Source organism: Heptranchias perlo, chromosome 31, assembly GCF_035084215.1.
Source record: "Heptranchias perlo isolate sHepPer1 chromosome 31, sHepPer1.hap1, whole genome shotgun sequence".
Classification (NCBI taxonomy): domain Eukaryota; kingdom Metazoa; phylum Chordata; class Chondrichthyes; order Hexanchiformes; family Hexanchidae; genus Heptranchias; species Heptranchias perlo.
The window spans coordinates 28,092,403-28,112,218 of record NC_090355.1 but is presented as its reverse complement, the minus strand read 5'-3'; the positions used below and the strand labels follow the sequence as shown (position 1 = coordinate 28,112,218).

The window sequence follows — 19,816 nt, the reverse complement described above, 5'->3', positions numbered from 1 at the left end:
GGATTTTAGGAGTAGGGGGCACAGTCTAAAAATTAGAGCCAGACCTTTCAGGAGAGAGATTAGAAAACATTTCTACACGCAAAGGGTTGTAGAAGTTTGGAACTCTCTTCCGCAAACGGCAATTGATACTAGCTCAATTGCTAAATTTAAATGTGAGATAGATAGCTTTTTGGCAACCAAAGGTATTAAGGGATATGGGCCAAAAGCAGGTACATGGAGTTAGATCACAGATCAGCCATGATCTTATCAAATGGCGGAGCAGGCACGAGGGGCTGAATGACCTACTCCTGTTCCTATGTTCCTACATGTCTGCTTTTCACCTCCTAGAATTTGGAAGGCTAATTGTTACTGGAGAAGGAGTGGTCTGATCCAATGGATCTGGTGGATCACATCTATAGTCAATCATGTATTCTTTCTGCTTTATCCAGGACAAATTTCTGAAAGAAAATTCCTCATTCTTTGAATATTATTTCAAAATGGTTTGATTTGCAACTCTGCATGCAGATTTTGAGCCATTATTTTACTGTGTATTACTATTGGATTATCTCCTGTATTTATAATTGTACTTAAATATGTTGTTTTGCAAATCTTAAGCATGAAGTTACTAATAAAAAGTGCACTAAAATGTTTTTGCATATGTTGCATGCAGTGACACACTCTCTTTCCCTCCCAAACAACAAACTGAATGTCTCAATATTATTCCCTCACATCTTTTTTTCAAAAATATTTCATAATTTTTAATGTCCTAGTATTTGGCTTTAATCACCTTTCCCTTTCTCTCTTCTAATATGTCATCCTGTGGATATTTTCTTGGGTATCCCTCTTGTTTCTATCTTTGTCTTCTCACCTGATGAATGAAATTGCCACCTTTGTTCTCCCTGCTTCAGTTTCTCTCATCAAAAGTCTTGCATCTGTTTTATTCAGCTGCAGTTTGCTTTTCGTTAAAGGACGTCCAATGTATTTAAAATGTACATGGCATTTGTCACTGGTGAAAGTATCGAAACAAATTACTGCTGATAGTGAGGTAGTTTCTATCTATTTTAGCAGTTCATTGTACAATAAATGAGGATCAAGAGTTATCTGATAGAAACATTGTGATTTGGAGGCTATTTTTGCAGTGCCTGCAATGTTTATTCAATTTACATAGAAGTTACAACACCGAAATAGGTCATTCAGCCCAACCAGTCCATGTTGGCATTTACTCTCATTGTGAGTAAATAGTTCTATTCACACTTGCCCACCCGTTCCCGTATCCCTTCAATTCCTTTTCCTTCATCCACCTATTTAATATAAATATGAGACAAGAAGTTAATCCATGTCCATTCAGAAGTGGAAATGGATTTGCGCTCTGTTACTACATCTTTCAGCTGTATCTTCTCCTTCCGATTTTGATTGGTGCCTTGGCTTTTAATTTAAATAGTTTTTTTCTCACTCAAAAAAGTCTTCATCCCACGGTGCCTCGCCTTTTGTCCCAGTTATTACTTTGATGCAGTATCAGGTGTCTCAACAACTCAGGAACACAAATGATAATGATTGGAAACTTTGGATTACATAAGAAGTGAAAACAGTTGAGAACTTGAGCCCTCCCAAAAATTGCTAGTAGGCAGAAGTGTCAGTAGACTGACTCAATTGGTCAGAGGCAGGTTGGCACCACCAGATGATGATAAATGTGGATAGATGAAGCAGTCCAAGCCCGCATGCAGCAAGACCTGGACAACATCCAGGCTTGGGCTCGTAAGTGGCAAGTAACGTTTGTGCCAGGCAATGACCATCTCCAACAATAGAGAGTCTAACCACCTCCCCTTGTTATTCAACGCCATTACCATCGCCGAATCCCCCACCATCAACATCCTGGGGGTCACCATTGACCAGAAACTTAACTGGACCAGGCATATAAATACTGTGGCTACAAGAGCAGGTCAAAGGCTGGGTATTCTGCGGCGAGTCACTCACCTCCTGACTCCCCAAAGCCTTTCCACCATCTACAAGGAGTGTGATGGAATACTGTCCGCTTGCCTGGATGAGTGCAACTCCAACAACACTCAAGAAGCTCGACATCATCCAGGACAAAGCAGCCCGCTTGATTGGCACCCCATCCACCACTCTAAATATTCACTCCCTTCATCACCAGCGCACTGTGGCTGCAGTGTGCACCATCCACAGGATGTACTGCAGCAACTCGCTAAGGCTTCTTCGACAGCACCTTCCAAACCCGTGACCTCTACCACCTAGAAGGACAAGGGCAGCAGGCACATGGGAACACCACCTGCACATTCCCCTCCAAGTCACACACCATCCCGACTTAGAAATATATCGCCGTTCCTTCATTGTCGCTGGGTCAAAATCCCGGAACTCCCTTCCTAACAGCACTGTGGGAGAACCTTCACCACACGGACTGCAGCGGTTCAAGAAGGCGGCTCACCACCACCTTCTCAAGGGCAATTAGGGATAGGCAATAAATGCTGGCCTCGCTAGCGACGCCCACATCCCATGAGCGAATAATAAAAAAAGATGTGAAACGCGAGAACTGAAAAGATGAAGAAATTTCATACAAGCTGTTAAGTGGCAGTGTGTGTCCATGTGAGGGCTAAATAACTTCAGGATTTTTGTATTATAGTGACAAAAGACAAAGCGTGTGGTATCCTCCATGTTGGGGTCAGTGAGAGTTGACTAGAAAAGCATTAAAGGAAGTTTGGGTTGATGAATCATTCAGGCAATTTGCCCACTACAAGTTTATAACTGGATAGATTGCAGATGATGTTGGAGAAGCGTTGTTGGACACTTAGTCCCATACTAATGCATCTCCTAACGTCTGAAACTCGGAGGGGAAATCCCTCAAAGGTCGAAACTGCAGCCAGTGTCATTTTGGTAAATATGCTTGTGGTTGACTGATGGTTTCAATATAGGGAATTCTGGTGCTGTTAGTGGTTTTGGAGTAGACTGTTCAAGTTCTGGGAATGACGGTAATCAATGTGCCTGAGTACTAAGCTAATCTTGTGTTTACATTCCTGTAGCACTTATGACAGTGCCATAATTTTAAACAGAGAGAGTTGTGTACAATGACTCAGTACGGCAGTGCATGTGCTCTAGCTGTCCTTGGAGAACGAGTTATGATTGCTTGACACTTAGCTGCTTGAAGACTGAAGAGTTTTTTTTAATTTCTGAGAAGTAGAGAGATTTTCCGTTGCATAGCAGCATGGGGAGGTACAGGACTGGCAAAAACTCTGCATTCATCTGCTGAGTCCCAAAAACTAATACCCCTTATTCACCCATTCTTTCACATATGTAACCAATTCTCCCTTAAAATCTTCACCACTATCCGCCTCCACTGCCAGTCTGTTTCATATATTGGCCATCCTCTGCATAAAATAGTTAAATCTCGATTGAGCATCATTCCTTTTTTAAGTTTGAGCCTGACTCCTCTGTTTTTAGTGTTTGTGCCAATCACAAATATTTTATCGAGATTACATTTATCTAATCTATAAAGATCTTAAATAATACTTCCCAACTCTTCAGAGTAAACAATTTCATGCATCATCAACCTCTCCACTAAGCTCTGATACTTAAATTAGGTATCAGTTTGGTTGTCCTTTTCTGCACTGTGTCCAGTGCCTGGCTATCCTTGCTGCGGTACAGTGACCAGATTTGTAAACAGTCCTCCAGGTATATATACCAGTGCCTTTTACAGGCTCATTATCATATCCTGAGATTTGCGATTTATCCCTCTGACTATATGTTCCCAAGTTCCGGTTGGCTGTTTTTTGTTTGAATTATGCGCTGATATCCCAAGATCCCTCTCCTGTGTTGTGTCCTATAGTGTAGAGCCATTTAGATTATATTCCCACTGTTGATTTCCTTTCCCTACTCTTATTACCTTACATTTGTTCACATTAAAAGCAATTTGTCACTTGTCAGTTCACATTCCCAACCTATTGAAATCCCTTAGTATTTGGTTTGCCTCTTCCCTCTTGTCCGAACTCTCTCTTCCTTAAATTTGCTGTCCTCTACAAATTTAGACAACTTTGTTTCTGTCCCAGCTCCAAATCATTTATATAGAATTGAAATAGCAATGGCCCTAGCACTGATTCCTTTGGCACCCCACTAGTGACCACTCACCATGTTGATGCAGCTCCATTCACAACCACCTTCTGCATTCTCTAGTTTAGCCAGTTTTGAGTCTACCTCAGAAGCTTGCCTTCTATTCCATGTCATCCCAATTTGTGGACTAATCATTTGTGTATCACGGTATCAAAGGCCTTGCTGAAATCTGAATATGTATCACCTTCACTAAAGTGTCATTATAAACAAGGTCTGTAATTTCCTCGAAGAACTCCAGTAAATTTGTTAGGCAAGATTCCCTCCTATAAATCCATGCTGACTCCTTATCATACCATACAATTCAATTCAATTCACTCCACGTGATATCAAGAAACAGCTGAGTGCACTGGATACAACAAAGGCTATGGACCCCGACAAAATCGCAGCTGTAGAGCTGAAGACTTGTGCTCCAGAACTAGCCATGCCTCTAGCCAAGCTGTTCCAGTACAGCTGCAACACTGACATCTACCCGACAATGTGGAAAATTGCCCAGGTATGTCCTGTCCACAAAAAGCAGGACAAATCCAATCCGGCCAATTACCGCCCCATCAGTCTACTCTCAATGATCAGCAAAGTGATGGAAGGTGTCGTCGACAGTGCTATCAAGTGGCACTTACGCACCAATAACCTGCTCACCGACGCTTAGTTTGGTTTCTGCCAGGACCACTCAGCTCCAGACCTCATTACAGCCTTGGTCGAAATATGGACAAAAGAGCTGAATTCCAGAGGTGAGGTGAGAGAAACTGCCCTTGACATCAAGGCAGCATTTGACCGAGTGTGGCACCATGGAGCCCTAGTAAAATTGAAGTCAGTAGGAATCGGGGAAATCTCTCCAGTGGCTGGAGTCATACCGAGCACAAAGGAAGATGTTAGTGGTTATTGGAGGCCAATCATCTCAGCCCCAGGACATTGCTGCAGGAGTTCCTCAGGGGAGTGTCCTAGGCCCAACCATCTTCAGTTGCTTCATCAATGACCTTCCCTCCATCACAAGTTCAGAAATGGTGATGTTTGCTGATGATTGCACAGTGTTCAGTTCCATTTGCAATCCCTCAGATAATGAAGCAGACTGTGCCCGCATGCAGCAAGACCTGGACAACATCCAGGCTTGGGCTGATAAGTGGCAAGTAACATTCGCGCCAGACAAGTGCCAGGCAATGACCATCTCCAACAAGAGAGAGTCTAACCACCTCCCCTTGACATTCAATGGCATTACCATTGCCGAATCCCCCACCATCAACATCCTGGGGGTCACCATTGACCAGAAACTTAACTGGACCAGCCACATAAATACTGTGGCTACAAGAGCAGGTCAGAGGCTGGGTATTCTGAGGTGAGTGATTCACCTCCTGACTCCCCAAAGCCTTTCCACCATCTACAAGGCACAAGTCAGGAGTGTGATGGAATACTCCCCACTTGCCTGGATGAGTCCAGCTCCAACAACACTCAAGAAGCTCAACATCATCCAGGACAAAGCAGCTCGCTTGATTGGCACCCCAACCACCACCTTAAACATTCACTCCCTTCACCACCGGCGCACTGTGGCTGCAGTGTGTACCATCTATAGAATGCACTGCAGCAACTCACCAAGGCTTCTTCGACAGCACCTCCCAAACCCGCGACCTCTACCACCTAGAAGGACAAGGGCAGCAGGCACATGGGAACAACACCACCTGCACCTTCCCCTCCAAGTCACACACCATCCCGACTTGGAAATATATCGCCGTTCCTTCATCGTTGCTGGGTCAAAATCCTGGACCTCCCTACCTAACAGCACTGTGGGAGAACCTTCACCACACGGACTGCAGCGGTTAAAGAAGGCGGTTCACCATCACCTTCTCAAGGGCAAGTAAGGATGGGCAATAAATGCTGGCCTTGCCAGCGATGCCCACATCCCATAAATGAATGAAAGAAAATACCTATCTTTCATTATCCCCTCTCTCAGGGTACCTTCTAATAATTTACACACAACGATTGTTAGGCTCACTGGCTGTAATTCCCTGGGATGTCCCTATCCCCTTTTTTAAATATTGGTATTATGATAGCTGCTTTCCAATCCTTGGGCACTCCTGACATTGATGATGAGTATTTAAAGATAATGACAAGATGTAACAGATTTTGCTCACCACTTTTTAAAGTACTTTTTCATGTTGTCCATCTGATCCTAATGTTTTGTGTTGCTTTAACTTCCTTAGACTGCCTGGAAGTTAGACGATTAATGGGTGATTTCTTAGAATCATAGAAAAGTTATAGCACGGAAGGAGGCCATTCGGCCCATCAAGTCCACACCGAAGTTGATCGAAGTTTTCAAGATATTAGGGGGAACTGATAGGGTAGATGGAGAGAAACTATTTTCGCTGGTTGGGGAGCCTAGGACGAGGGAACATAGCCTAAAAATTTGAGTCAGGACTTTCAGGAGTGAAGTTAGGAAACACTTCTACATGCAAAGGGTAGTAGAAGTTTGGAACTCTCTTCCACAAACGGCAGTTGATGCTAGCTCAATTGTTAATTTTAAATCTGAGATTGATAGATTTTTGTTGACTAAAGGTGTTAAGGGATATGGGGCTAAGGTGGGTATTTGGAGTTAGGTCACAGATCAACCATGATCTCATCGAATGGCTAAATGGCCTACTTCTATTCCTATGTTCCTTATCTGAAATTACGATTTCTTTTAGGGTCAGTTTAGGTCAGTGGTAGCACTCGTGCCTCTGAGTCTGAAGATGGTGGTTTGAGGGCCCACTCCAGGACTTTAGCACATAAGCTAGGCTGATACTTTAGTGCAGTACTGAAGAGGTGCTGCATTGATGGAAATTGCACCTTTCAATTTAGATGTCTGCCTATTCAGGTGGATGTAAAAGATTCCATAGCACTGTTTGATGAAGAGGAGACAGCTCTCCTGGTGTCCTGACCAACATTCATCTCTTAACCAAAGCAGGTAAACTAGTCATGTCTGTATTTAGTGTACGACCATGTGCTCAAATTGGCTGTGCATTTGCCTACGAAACAATAATGACTTAATTTCTATGAAACAGCGGCCATAACATATTTAGGTTTGATATAAAAATTAAAAAGAGAGAACAGTGTACTTGACTGGAAAAATGGAAATTTCACCAAGATTTAAAAAAGGAATGATTTCTGATAAATTGCAAAGAAATATTGGCAGATAAGACTGTGGATAACAATGGGAAACTTTCAAGCATGAGATGATCAGAGTACAGACTAGATTTTTCCATAAAAAGTAAAGGGGAAGCAGCAAAAGCTGGAGTTCCTGTTGAGTGAAGAAATTGAAGTTAAAATGAGACTTAAAAAAGAGACATATAACAAATCTAGAGCTATTAATAAAAAGCTTTTATAAGTAGGAGCATAAGAGTACAAAAATAAAAAACAATGCTAAACCTATGCATGTCGTTACTTAGGCTTCAGTTGGAATAATGGGTGCTAAATTGGGCCGTGTAGCGTCCGTTGTTTCGGCGCTACACGGCCTCTCCGACATCCAAGATGGCGTCTTGGATGCACATGCACGTTTACTGCGTGATGTGCGCCAGACGCCATTTTGGTATAGGAGTTTGCGCAGGCGCAGATAAGAAATGCTGGAATCATGTAAAGTAGGGAGAAAATGGCTTCAATCAGTGTGCAATGCTGATTTAAAGTGATAAGTCCCAAAATGGTGTCTAACGCTCAACTCAACGCACAGTCTTAACCCCGACCATCTGAACGTGTCTTAGAGTGCCTGGAGGACCCCCCACTGGCGCTATTTAAAAGGACCATGGAGGATTTACAGGTTAGTGGCTGGATTATTGCCTCTGGCTGCTGAGACATTTGTAACCGTTTTTGGAGGTCTCCTAGACTTCAATACTAGGACGCGGGGACATAGCCTAACATTTAGAGCCAGGACATGCAGGAGTGAAGTTAGGAAATGCTTCTACGCGCAAAGGGCAGGAGATGTTTGGAACACGCTTCTACAGACGGCAGTCGATGCTAGCTCACTAGTGAATGTTAAATCTGAGATTGATAGATTTCGTGCACCAAGGGTATTAAGGCATATGGGGCTACGGTGGTTATATGGAGTTAGATCACAGGTCCACCATGATCTCATTGAATGGTGGAACAGGCTATAGGGGCTAAATGTCACTGCCACTTACTGCCTCTTGATATGCGCCACCTGCTCCTACAAGAAAGCGAGGCTTGCGTCTGGGTGATGTGCCCGTCATGGTTGAATAGCTGCCAGTGTGTGTCTGGCCTGTGAGTTGTGGGTGGGCGGATTGAAACAGTGATAATGTGTAAGGGCGAGAGGAAGCATCTGATGGGAAGAGTTGAGTACTGATGGAAAGAGTTTATTGGTATGTGGGGGATGGGGGGTGTAGTGCGTGGTGCAGTTGGTAGGAGCCGCCACTTGACAGTTGACCTCACTCACCTTGCCCACTCATGTCAAAGCATTGATCTTCTTCCTGCACTGCATCCATGTTCATGATGCTGTGCACCTGGCATTGACTTTGTCCCCCGCTGCCTCCCTCTGTCTTTTGAGTATATGTCTGCAGGGCCTCTTGGGGCCCTCCCCCCACCCCCCATGGTGGATATCGGATGTCCCTCCTTCTATCCACCTCTTGCACCCAAGGCCTCTAGTGCATCAGCATGCTTTCTCGCAGGCACACCAACTCAGATCAGCAGATTGGTGAGGCCTGGTGTGCAGATTGGAGGATGTGGGATTTAGTAATGCGCAACTTTTATTCAATGTTTTAACATAACATTTCCACATCGTTCACCTGAGGAAGGAGGTAGCCTCCGAAAGCTTGTGAATTTAAAATAAAATTGCTGGACTATAACTTGGTGTTGTAAAATTGTTTACAATTAACATAACTCATCAGTGTGTAAACATAGGGATGGGATCTGCATCTGTGCTTTACGTCTGCGATGTCTGATCTCTGTTCAGACTCCATGCAGACAGTAGACTGTTATTTACAGCAAATAACAGGTACAAGCTACCTTTTAAGAGATTTCTAAGAAACATCTTCCCTTTAAGAGATGGAGCCCCCCCCAGGTGGTGGAAAGTGCAAATTGCATTCATTCCAAGTGCAAGGCCTGGAAAGGAACCCGATTGCAGGTGAGTGGGACCAAACTTGCGTCTTGCCTGCCCAGGGTCCGTCGGGCGCGGGGTGTTAGCGCATTGTGCTTACATCGCCCAGAACGGAACCTTAACCAATTTTTCCCCCATTGTGTCCAGTTTTAGTTTCTTTTCTTTAGGAAGGATCTCAAGGCTGTGAAGATGGTATAGAAGTGATTTATTAATATTATTCCAGGAATGAGAGGCTTTAGTAATAAAAAGTTACTAGAGAAACTGAGGCTCTTTAAAGCATTGATATGTAACCAAAGCAATGCATCAGTGTAGGGGTGCTGGGTGAGCATCGAAAGGGTTATCATAATGCATGGAATGTGGACCAGCATTGCAAAACACTGAGGATAGTGTTTGATAAATGCACATGTCTAGAATGTCTCATTCATGCTGTGTCTCGAATAATGCCTTTTTCTCTGTGCTAAGCCCAATGTGACCATACTTACAAAATGTAGATTTAAAAATAGATTTAGAGAGAACTTTTGTTAATGTGCACGTTTATATTTAATAGTTTAGGACTACGCACTTTTTTATAATTTACAGATTCATAGTTATTGTCGTGATATTTAACTCTTGAGAACTGCAGTATCAATTATGAAAATGAAATAAAACCTAAATACTGAACTGTGACTAAGGTTATGATGTGGAGATGCCGGTGATGGACTGGGGTGGACAAATGTAAGGAATCTTACAACACCAGGTTACAGTCCAACAGTTTTATTTGAAAATCACAAGCTTTCGGAGGCTTTCTCCTTCGTCAGGTGACTCACCTGGCGAAGGAAAAAGCCTCCGAAAGCTTGTGATTTTCAAATAAAACTGTTGGACTGTAACCTAGTGTTGTAAGATTCCTTACATTTGTGACTAAGGTTAACTAAGTATTGAAGAATACGGATAACTCCTTGTGCAAATTATTATATTTGTAGTACATGCCAAACTCCCTCTTGAAAAATAATAGATTATAAAAAAAATAACAGTTATAAAACAGATTATATTCAAAATAATTTTGAAGATACTAAAACTATTATATGACCTAGTAGGCTGATTACAAGTAAACTATTGCTAAGTGTCTGCACGTTGATATTGTGTACTTTTCAAATTGAAGTACATCAGTGTTTAACAAATCAGTAATTTCTCTCAATCCAGGCTTTGAAATGTTCACAGACTGTTCGCTGAACTGAAAAAAAATATTTTTTTTACTATTAGTATTTTGCAACCAGTGCTATACAAAATATTTGTAGTAAAATTCAGCAATTTGAAGAAAAATTGGAGAATGTTCCAGCAGGTTTAGGTTAGATTCTTTGCCACTAAGAGATTTTTCTTGCCCATTGATTTTAAGGTTAGCATTACCCATGAGGCCACTGGACCTTCTTTATAAGAAAGCCAGAGCCATTATTTGCTGGGTTAAAACGGCCCATTCCCAGGTCCAATTTTTTTCTATGTAAACGAGCCATAATTAGCTGTTTGTTTTGTCATTTTAAATGAGCTTCATTGAGCTTACTGCTGTTTTAGACTGTGGTGTTATTGATGTCTGACTAGGTTCAGTAGAGAAGAGTGGAGCCTGGTAGCCCCGAGAAATGTGTCAGGTTTTATTTTACTAGTGAAACAAAGGACTACTTTCTGCCTTATGGCACAGTTTGAGTAATTAGGATTGTCTCAAGAGAACTGTATGCGTCTGTGTGTCACAAAGCAGTTGCTTCTTACGAAAATGCACCATATTAGCCACTTCAGAACTACTTAACAGTCTACCGTATTCATTTTCAGGAACTATAAAGGGCAGGATAATGCTGGTTTTAACAAAGGGAATCCAATATCTGTGTTTCGGTGGAGGAATAGAACTCTGAATACTCGCAATTATTTGCCCATAGATAGTATCACAACTAATGATTACTTATTACTGATGGGCTTGAATATGACAGAAATGGCTTTACCAGGACTGATTTAAAGAAGAAAAACTTGCATTTATATCGCACCTTTCAGTACCTCAGGACGTCCCAAAGCACTTTAGTCATTGAAGTACTTTTTGAAGTGTAGCCATTGTTGTAACATAGGAAACGCGGCAGCCAATTTGCGCTCAGCAAGGCCCCACAAATAGCAATGTGATAATGATCAGATAATCTGTTTTTTATTAATGTATCATAGTTTGCATTCTCAATTCCTTCAGCAGTATGTATTCACCAGGACCGCTTCCAGTTTAATTCAGATTCAATTTAGAATGGAACAGTATCTGAATAGCCTTTCATGCAAATTTGTGTGCAGTAAGGACAAAAATTCACTCATATCACTGCCAAGCTGATGAGAGGCAGATTTTTCCACTGCAGTTCCTAGTTTAATGAGGTCAAAGATGATCATATTTATATATTAGACAAAGCACCCCAGCTCTGAGTTGTAACAGGTGAAGGTTAAAATGAGAAACAAGGTTTTGTTACACATAGACACTGCTTTTTTTTACAAATAGCACCTCCATTACCAAAGTAACAACTAGGTTCCTAAGATATCAAGCTATTTGTTACAGCAGTAATGCTGTACTCTTGCTATGCCAGTATTTTTGGAAATCTTGTTCAAAAAAACATAGGGCAAATAACTGTTTGTTTATACTTGTACAAGTGAGACCATCCCAGATGTTATACTTACTTGGCCATTGCGCACAAGGTCCATCAAGTGATCCTCTTCACTCGTGCTGGCCAGCTTGTATTCACAACACACACTGTTGCTCTAGTTTTCTCCAAAACAGAGAGCTGCTGCTCAAACACAAATGTGATGCATCATGGCTCACCTACATGGCTGTTCGAACACTATGGACCCCAAATTTCAACGAATGTTGGTATCTCATTGTGTGCAGCAAGTACAATCTGACCGCAAAAAGGTGCTAATAAGGGTCTATCGGCCAGGGGTCAGAGTTGCACCAGTGAGTGGGTAGAAGACACTTTCAATGCGATGTGGCATGCATTGAATTCTGTGACATTGTTAGCTGCAGGTATTGGACTCAGACTCAGGCATCACAACTGCAGTTCATCATTGTCTTACCTGAAAGAATTCTCTGTGACATTTAACCAAATTATTAATGTTCTATATAGTAAAGTATGTTAAATTGTAAAACTCACTTTAAAAAAAAAACTGTGCACACAGCTTGCAAAAACCTAGTGTGATACTTTCAAAAAAATAATGTTGACAAGTTTACAATCTTGCAATATTTTATTTTAAAAAGAAAACGTACTTTGAATATATTAGGTGGCAATGTTAATTCAGCTAAATTGAATGAGTCAATAATTGTTTTTAAAAAATTGCAGCTTTTAGTGTGCTGCCTTTAGAGGGGATATTTTTTGACAATCTGCGGTCCAATTGTTTAGCTTCAAAGAGATGTACTTTGTTTTGATTCATGTCTTCAGCAAGATGGGCATTGGAAGCATTTTGTGCCCAGTGCTTCAGTGAACAGAATCCATCTTCTCCAGCAGGGCTTTAAAATTGACCAGTGGTGGAATTTAGTAATCAGCTGGTGTTTAGGATTAGCAGCCAAGCTGTCTCCAAGTTCTGTTTTTTGTTCATTGTTAAGAATGCTAGACAAGTAAACATTGTATTGCCATATTAAAATATTTCGCTTGTGAATGTATAAATGGGGTGGAATGGTATAGTATTCTGTCATATTTAGCTCCTTAAATGAAGGACCAATTCCGTTTTTAAACAGCAGAAGTGCAGAATCCTTTCGTTTCTTCTCACCAAGCCTGCACACTGGAGTTTATTTTGACCAAGTGTAATAATGACAGTGGGTTTCAACTAGATTTTGTTGTTACTCTCCTATGGAGAGCAGTGAAGTTGCTTTTTTATCAGAGGATTATTTTAAAGAGGTTTGAATAGCCTTTTACTTCAATTCAACTTCTATTGCGGCTTGGCAGAAAAGTGTGTTACAACCAAGAGATTTGCAATTAGCAAATGAGTTTTCTCCACACTTCGTTGATGGTAATTATTACTGTTACATGGAACTGTGCTTCAGTATTTATGTGTACTAGCTATTACACCCAAATCTCCACTGCCAAAAATTAGCTGAATTGGACTTTTTTCATGTCCCTTTCCTTTCCCCTCCTTTTGGCAGTGATTCATGTTGAGGTATGGTTCCATGAACAACAGGAGCCCTCTATTATCTCATTTAAATAGCCAGCCTGTGAGCCTAGACGGCGAGTGATGCCAGACTAATGGACCGCGTGGGACATCACAACCAAGACCAATCCTGCTCTCACATGTTATCTACACATTTAAAAAAAAAATTTTTTTTATTCGTTCACGGGATGTGGGCGTCGCTGGCAAGGCCGGCATTTATTGCCCATCCCTAATTGCCCTTGAGAAGGTGGTGGTGAGCCGCCTTCTTGAGCGAGATTTTACAACTGAGTGGCTTGCTAGGCCATTTCAGAGGGCAATTAAGAATCAACCACATTGCTGTGGGTCTGGAGTCACATCTAGGCCAGACCGGGTAAGGGCGGCAGGCTTCCTTCCCTAAAGGACATTAGTGAACCAGATGGGTTTTTACGACAATCCGGTAGTTTTCATGGCCATCATTACTGATACTAGTATTTTTAATTCCAGATTTTTATTTAATTAATTGAATTTAAATTCGCCAGCTGCCGTGGCGGGATTTGAACTCATGACTCTGGATTTTAGTCCAGGCCTCTGGATTACTAGTCCAGTAACATAACCACTATGCTACTGTACCCTTCCAACAGGGGTCACCAAGTAGTGGTCAGAAGTGGGAACTTTAGCTGGTTCATTTTTAACCCTCCCTATCTTAGGGTATTGAGCTCAACTGTTATACTCTCACTGCCACCCTCACTCAGATCAGCTAGCAACGCACAGAGCAGGGGACCTAACAAATAATATTTATCAGAACAACATCATATGGTAAATTTATCCATCGGGGGAACACACTGAATTGAATGCAAAATGATTGGCTTTCTATCTGCACTACTCACAAACCTTGCACTACAAGTCAAAGAATTGGAAACCAGCATTCATATGTTTCAAGTACTGAGTATGGGTCACTCATTCTCAGTACAGTCTGTGATCCCTGTGTGGGTATTAAGTGGCCATGTAAGGAATAACTGGAATTGTAACAATAAGTGATGATTTAAACTCATAATTTTTTTTTCAATCATTTAGATTCTAGCAAAGTAAATTATGAGGCCATACAGGCTTAATGGGGTGTCTTAAGAATATTTTGGGTTTCTAAGAAAAGCTAACAGAGGACACAAGATAAACCCTATAAGTACTCACCTACTATCACTGTAGAATGCTGCCCAATCCACATATCTTTATTTCCAAAATGTCCCATGTAAATTTATTGACGTTTACACCCCTTCTATTCTTTTTTGTTTTCCAGTTCCTTAACGTAGAATTTATATAGCACAGAAGGAGGGCATTCGGTCCATTGTGCTTGTGCTGGTACTTCGAAATTTTTATTTCACATTCTCTCTAACTTTCCTGCATTTTTGACGTGCGCAATTTCTGTCTCTCTTCCATCCTACATTTGATGACTTACAGTTGTATAAGCATTCTTTGATAATCACTTGATGGGAAATAAAGAACACCATCATTTGTGAGAAAATGCACTAACTAGTAGTATGAAATTCAAGTATAGCATTATTGATAAATTTATCATTTGTGAATATTTCTGAACAGGCTCGGCAGCAGGCCCTTAACCGACAGCAGATGGCATCTGATAGTAAAGGAGAATATTCCAGTGTTCTGCAGAACTTTAATAAGGAACAGCATGAACATTATTACACAATCATACCAAACATATTCCAGGTAAGTTGGAATCAAAAAATGACTTTAAAAATCTGTATATAAAATTTTGTATACATAATGCACACCTCAGAGTGGTTGTCGCACTTCAGGTGTCACACTGCAGTGTTGGCAGGTATACGCATTTACGTGAAATGTGCACACTTTTCTGTGTTACAGTCTATGTTTGCTTAGTAACAGCAGATTCTTTGCCCCAATGGATTTAACTGGTGGATCACTTCTGCACAGCTCCCTGATGCTTTTCTTACTGGCTCTGATGGTTCCAGCTCGGACCTGGCACTGTTGTTTCACTCTGGGAGCAGACTCTCTGAGCTGTGGTGGAAAATTCCTGAACTTGCAATTTTTTCTCCAAGTCAGGAAATTCTAATTAGGAGCCTGAGCCAAGACCAGCAATGAAAAAAGAAAAAGCATTGGTGAGAAGAGTGCACTGTGAGCTTGGGAGGGGAAGGTGCTGAAAGTGGGAAAGAACTGGGTGGGGGATGGAGATGGTGGCAAACAGTGCCTCTTTTACTGGAATTTAGAGGGGAAGAGTGTCTCTGTAAATGGGAGAGGAGTTAGAAGCCTCTGTGAATGGCCTAAAGTGGGGGAGGAGTTGAGGGAAGACTCTCTTCGAACTCGGCAGTGGGGGAGGGACGTTAGAGAGGAAAAACTTTGTTTTCATTGATCAGAGCTATGAAGAACCAGCAGTGTAATTGGTTTGTTGGCCCCACGTCTCTCTAAGCAATACCTGCAATATAACCAGAATCAAAGTCTGTCTGTCTTTCTGCTGGTTGAATGTAATATATAATCTGTCCGGTGGCTTGACGATATCCAGAAGAACAGGGTTATTAATTCAGGAAGAATAAAAAGGGAAAAACTGCAAATGCTTGGAATCTGAAATAAAAACAGAAAATGCCGGCGAATTAACCTCGCTCTTTTCGGGTGATAGGAGATCATCTGTGTATTTCCAACTGTTCTAATTCAGAAAATAAAACTAGTTCTAGTGCATTGCGAGACTGCTTCCTTGAGTTGTCAGTGTATTATGTACATTTACAGCAATATATGTATTAAAAAATCATTCTTTTCTTGGAGGAGTGGCAATTTTAACTTTAGTAATAGGAAAAAATTCAGATCCAAATTTAGATTGTCACTAGATGATTAACGTAGATACCCAGGAACAAAATGACAACTAGAAATTACAACAAATGGATCAATATAATAGTTGATGAGTCATGATCTTTGGCAGCTACATATTTTCATTAAATTACGGTGACACTGATTTGTCCTCAAGTCTTTTAAATGATTGAATCAGATTACTGTTATGATGAGGTTTTCATTATAATTCAGAATACAGTGACTTCTGATCAGAAAACAAATTATCTAAATAATTAAGTAATGGACAATACATCAAACACTCTGGCTCTTCTTGGGGACTTTCCACAAGAGTTTTAGTTTCCAGTACAGAAAGTACCAAAATTTCATTAATATAAATATGCTCAATAATAAAATTGTCAATTTCAGAAAATTCAAGATCTGGATGAGAAAAGAATAGTCAGAATTGGAGAATCAATGAAGACCTTTTCTGAGGTTGACAGACAGGTCATTCCCATTATTGGAAAGTGTCTCGACGGAATCACGAATGCAGCTGAATCTATTGACCAAAAACATGTAAGTCTATGGTTAATTAAATATAAGATATGCTGTGATTGTTTCAACTGGGCTTTGAGAGTGTAAATTATATTTAGGCAGTTTAATGTTGTAAAATGACCTTTTTCCATCACATGATGAGCTTCATCAAAAAACTTAGTAGCCAAAATTAGACAATGACAAAATACCTGAATTGATGGTAAAAGTCCATTGGCCGAACTTCAAACAGACCACAAAAACAGAACTTTTTATTACTTAAAAAAAACCTGCAACAAATGCAGGATTTGGATAATTTAAAAATGATCAGGCTTTGCTCTCACAGGTGATGAAGTCATCTGAACTCCTCAAATGCGACACAGCTTTGTAACATAACCCTAGTCAGTTATTAATCTACAGTACAGAGTGATACATACCAGTTGGTCTGTGTGTACAATAAATGTATGTGACTGACTATTGAGCAGCTTCTCACATGGGATTCAAAGAATTGCCCACATTGCTTTCAATTATTTTAATTGTAGCCTTTGGTGCTATAGCATCCTGATTTGCTGAACACTGTAGTTTCAAAGTACATAAAAGAAAGTCAACACAACTGCAGACACCATCCCAAGACCCTCTGATGCATGAAGTGGTATTAGCCAGTCAGCCCCTTTGGTGTGGTGTTGGAGCAATGGAGCTTTCTTCAGCACTGGCCAGTTGTCAAACCTTTTCAAAACTGGAAACTGCATGACAAGTTAAAGGACAATATATTTTCAGACAGCATTGCTTTTTATTGTTCTGTTGTACAGTAGCAGAAAAATTAAAAGTTGATGATCCATAGCAACTGTATGTTTTGCTGAACATTAAATTAATACCTTTTTGCTTTCAATACACTGTAATTGAATAGCAATGAAGAACTTTCCTCTGTATTGTACAGGGTCATTCAGACTGCTGTTGTAACTGTTGTATAGGCACCATTTTGCTGAATCCTTAACACTTCCCGAGATTTAGTGGATCCTGGGGGGGGGTCTGGCAGATTGCAGGGAGGGAGGCCGATCACAGCAGGTTAGCTTGGGGGGCCGGTGGGGTGGATTCCTGCTCCTCCTGGCCCACAAGTAGTGCTGGAAAGGCACTTACCTGCTGGATCCTCCCTTCAGCTGCCGGTTTTCCCAGACCCTGGGAAACACTGCGTGCAGCCTCAGTGTAAAAGTAAATGTAAAAGTCTGTTAAAGATTGAGGCACGCAGCCTCATTAACATATTTAAATAACTGACCCGCCTCTCGAGAGCAGGTTAGTCGCCCGCCCCCAACCCGTCTCGGTTAAAACTGGAAGTTTTAATCATTCCACTCATGCTTCCTTTCTGGTTTTGTCTGTTTTGAAAAATATATTCCTGTCCCACCCCCCACCCCCTGTCTGCCACTTAGTTTTCAGTCTTGAAGATGAATCCACACATGAAACATTAACTTGTCTGTTCCCCCCAAGGATGTTGACTGACCTGTTGTGTTGTTCCATCATTTTTTTTCCCCATACTTAATTACCTGTTACAGTATTCATCGGAGTTCTCTATTACTTAAATATTATAAGGTATTGCAGAGAATATTAAACCTTTTTTAGGCTTTAATGATGATTATGGATATAATTTCCCATTCCAAACATACTCTTGGCATGCAAAATGATTTTCCTCTCTTCATTGTTGTAGCCAGATTGCAGTTCTTGTTTCATGTTGCAGTGTATTCTGTTGTGAGCTTCCTCAGATCAATTAACAATGCTTTTGATGGGTTTTGTCAGCTGATGAATTACCAGCCTCAAATGCTGTATTTTATATTGGAAAGGAAGCATTGACCTAATTCATCTCAGTGACAAATTTTGTGATGAAATCCCAGGCTTTCTGCTTGCTTGCCTTCACAACTGAAGGGCAAATTCATGGAGACGATGAGCTGTTAAAGAAAGAATTTGTGAGGGAAGAATCAATACTTGTAATCTGGGTCATCTGACATTTTAATATCTAAGGCCTTGCTATTGCATCCTTTTCATAAGAAACTTCCTTTTTTCATCAAACCTTCTTTGTGCACATCTCACTTTATCCTGAAACCCCATATTTATTTCTTTGTGCTCATCCCATGGTTCTTGTTGATTACTTTATGTAATGGGAGTTACAATGTACAGGATGGTGAATTTTCATGTAATTCATTGAAACAAATAAACTGTGTTACTTAAGGTCTTACGTGACAAATTCAATAAACTTATGGTCCCGCATCATTAATCCTGTATCTTTAAGGTTGCGCTGCACCCTAGTATTCCCTTAGGATCTATATCACAAAATTGATACTCTTTAAGATCTAATGTGCCATTTTTTCAGACATATTGGTTGCTGCAATCCCCATTAATAGGGGTAAATGAAACACATACAGGATTATTTTTGACAAAAACTGTTCCACTAAGATCTAGTTTAATTACTGACAGAATTTCCCTTTTAAATTGGTGTCTGCAGAAATTGTGTGGATTTAATCAGTGCTTAGCTAGATCTGTTTTTCATGTTTATGCAATGTGAACAGATCCTCAGTTGTTATATTAGTGAAAAATAAATGCACATTAATGAATGTCACTGTTTAGCAATTTACCAGTATATCACAAGATATAAAACTCATGATCATTGCAAAGTATCTATTTTATTGCTGTTATGAAAACTGTAAAGCATGATAATCACAAGAGAAATGAAGACAGTTACAAAACAAAGTAGGGGTGACCTTTTTTATTTTGTGGGCATACCAGTTGTAGGACTAATATTGATAAAATATTTTTAAGACCTGAAGTTGGTGGAGGAGCACCTTGGCGCATCAACATGTGATGCAATTTTGATCACCCATCCTACTCATTACTGAAGGGAGGAACTGAGCAGGGGCCAGGAAACTTGGAGGGGTTGTTGTCAATAATCTGTTCTGGCTTACCTTCTTGTGTTTAGCTCATATAGCATCAGAAGAGTCCAGAGACAAGGTCAGTTGCTTGATCACGCAGGAGAGCAAACACACAGGCAGCAGAGGTTCACTGAATAGCAATCAGGAATCCTGGCTGATTTCCCCCTTCCTAGGACAACACGTTGATGCCAATTGTAATGCCAGCAGTAACTGCCCCAGCTGAAATCGCCTAACTTAGCACAGACCTTGGAAGTGAATCTGGGAGCCTCTGGTTTCAATGGCTAAGTACTATAACATGTTCTCT

The 19,816-nt window shown here is 40.8% G+C and overlaps 1 protein-coding gene across 13 annotated transcripts in view; it reads left to right on the top strand.

Annotated features, from left to right (window-relative positions):
- Positions 1-19,816, top strand: part of fnbp1b (formin binding protein 1b) — a 269,577-nt gene that overhangs the window by 157,195 nt on the left and 92,566 nt on the right. For all 13 annotated transcript variants that reach the window (XR_010958142.1, XM_067969826.1, XM_067969829.1 and 10 more), the window contains exons 7-8: positions 14,870-14,998; positions 16,496-16,642. Coding sequence is in view for 12 of the 13 variants with exons in the window: in XM_067969826.1 (XP_067825927.1) it covers positions 14,870-14,998; positions 16,496-16,642 (276 nt within the window). In the remaining variant the exon portion in view is untranslated. The remainder of the gene's footprint in view (positions 1-14,869; positions 14,999-16,495; positions 16,643-19,816) is intronic.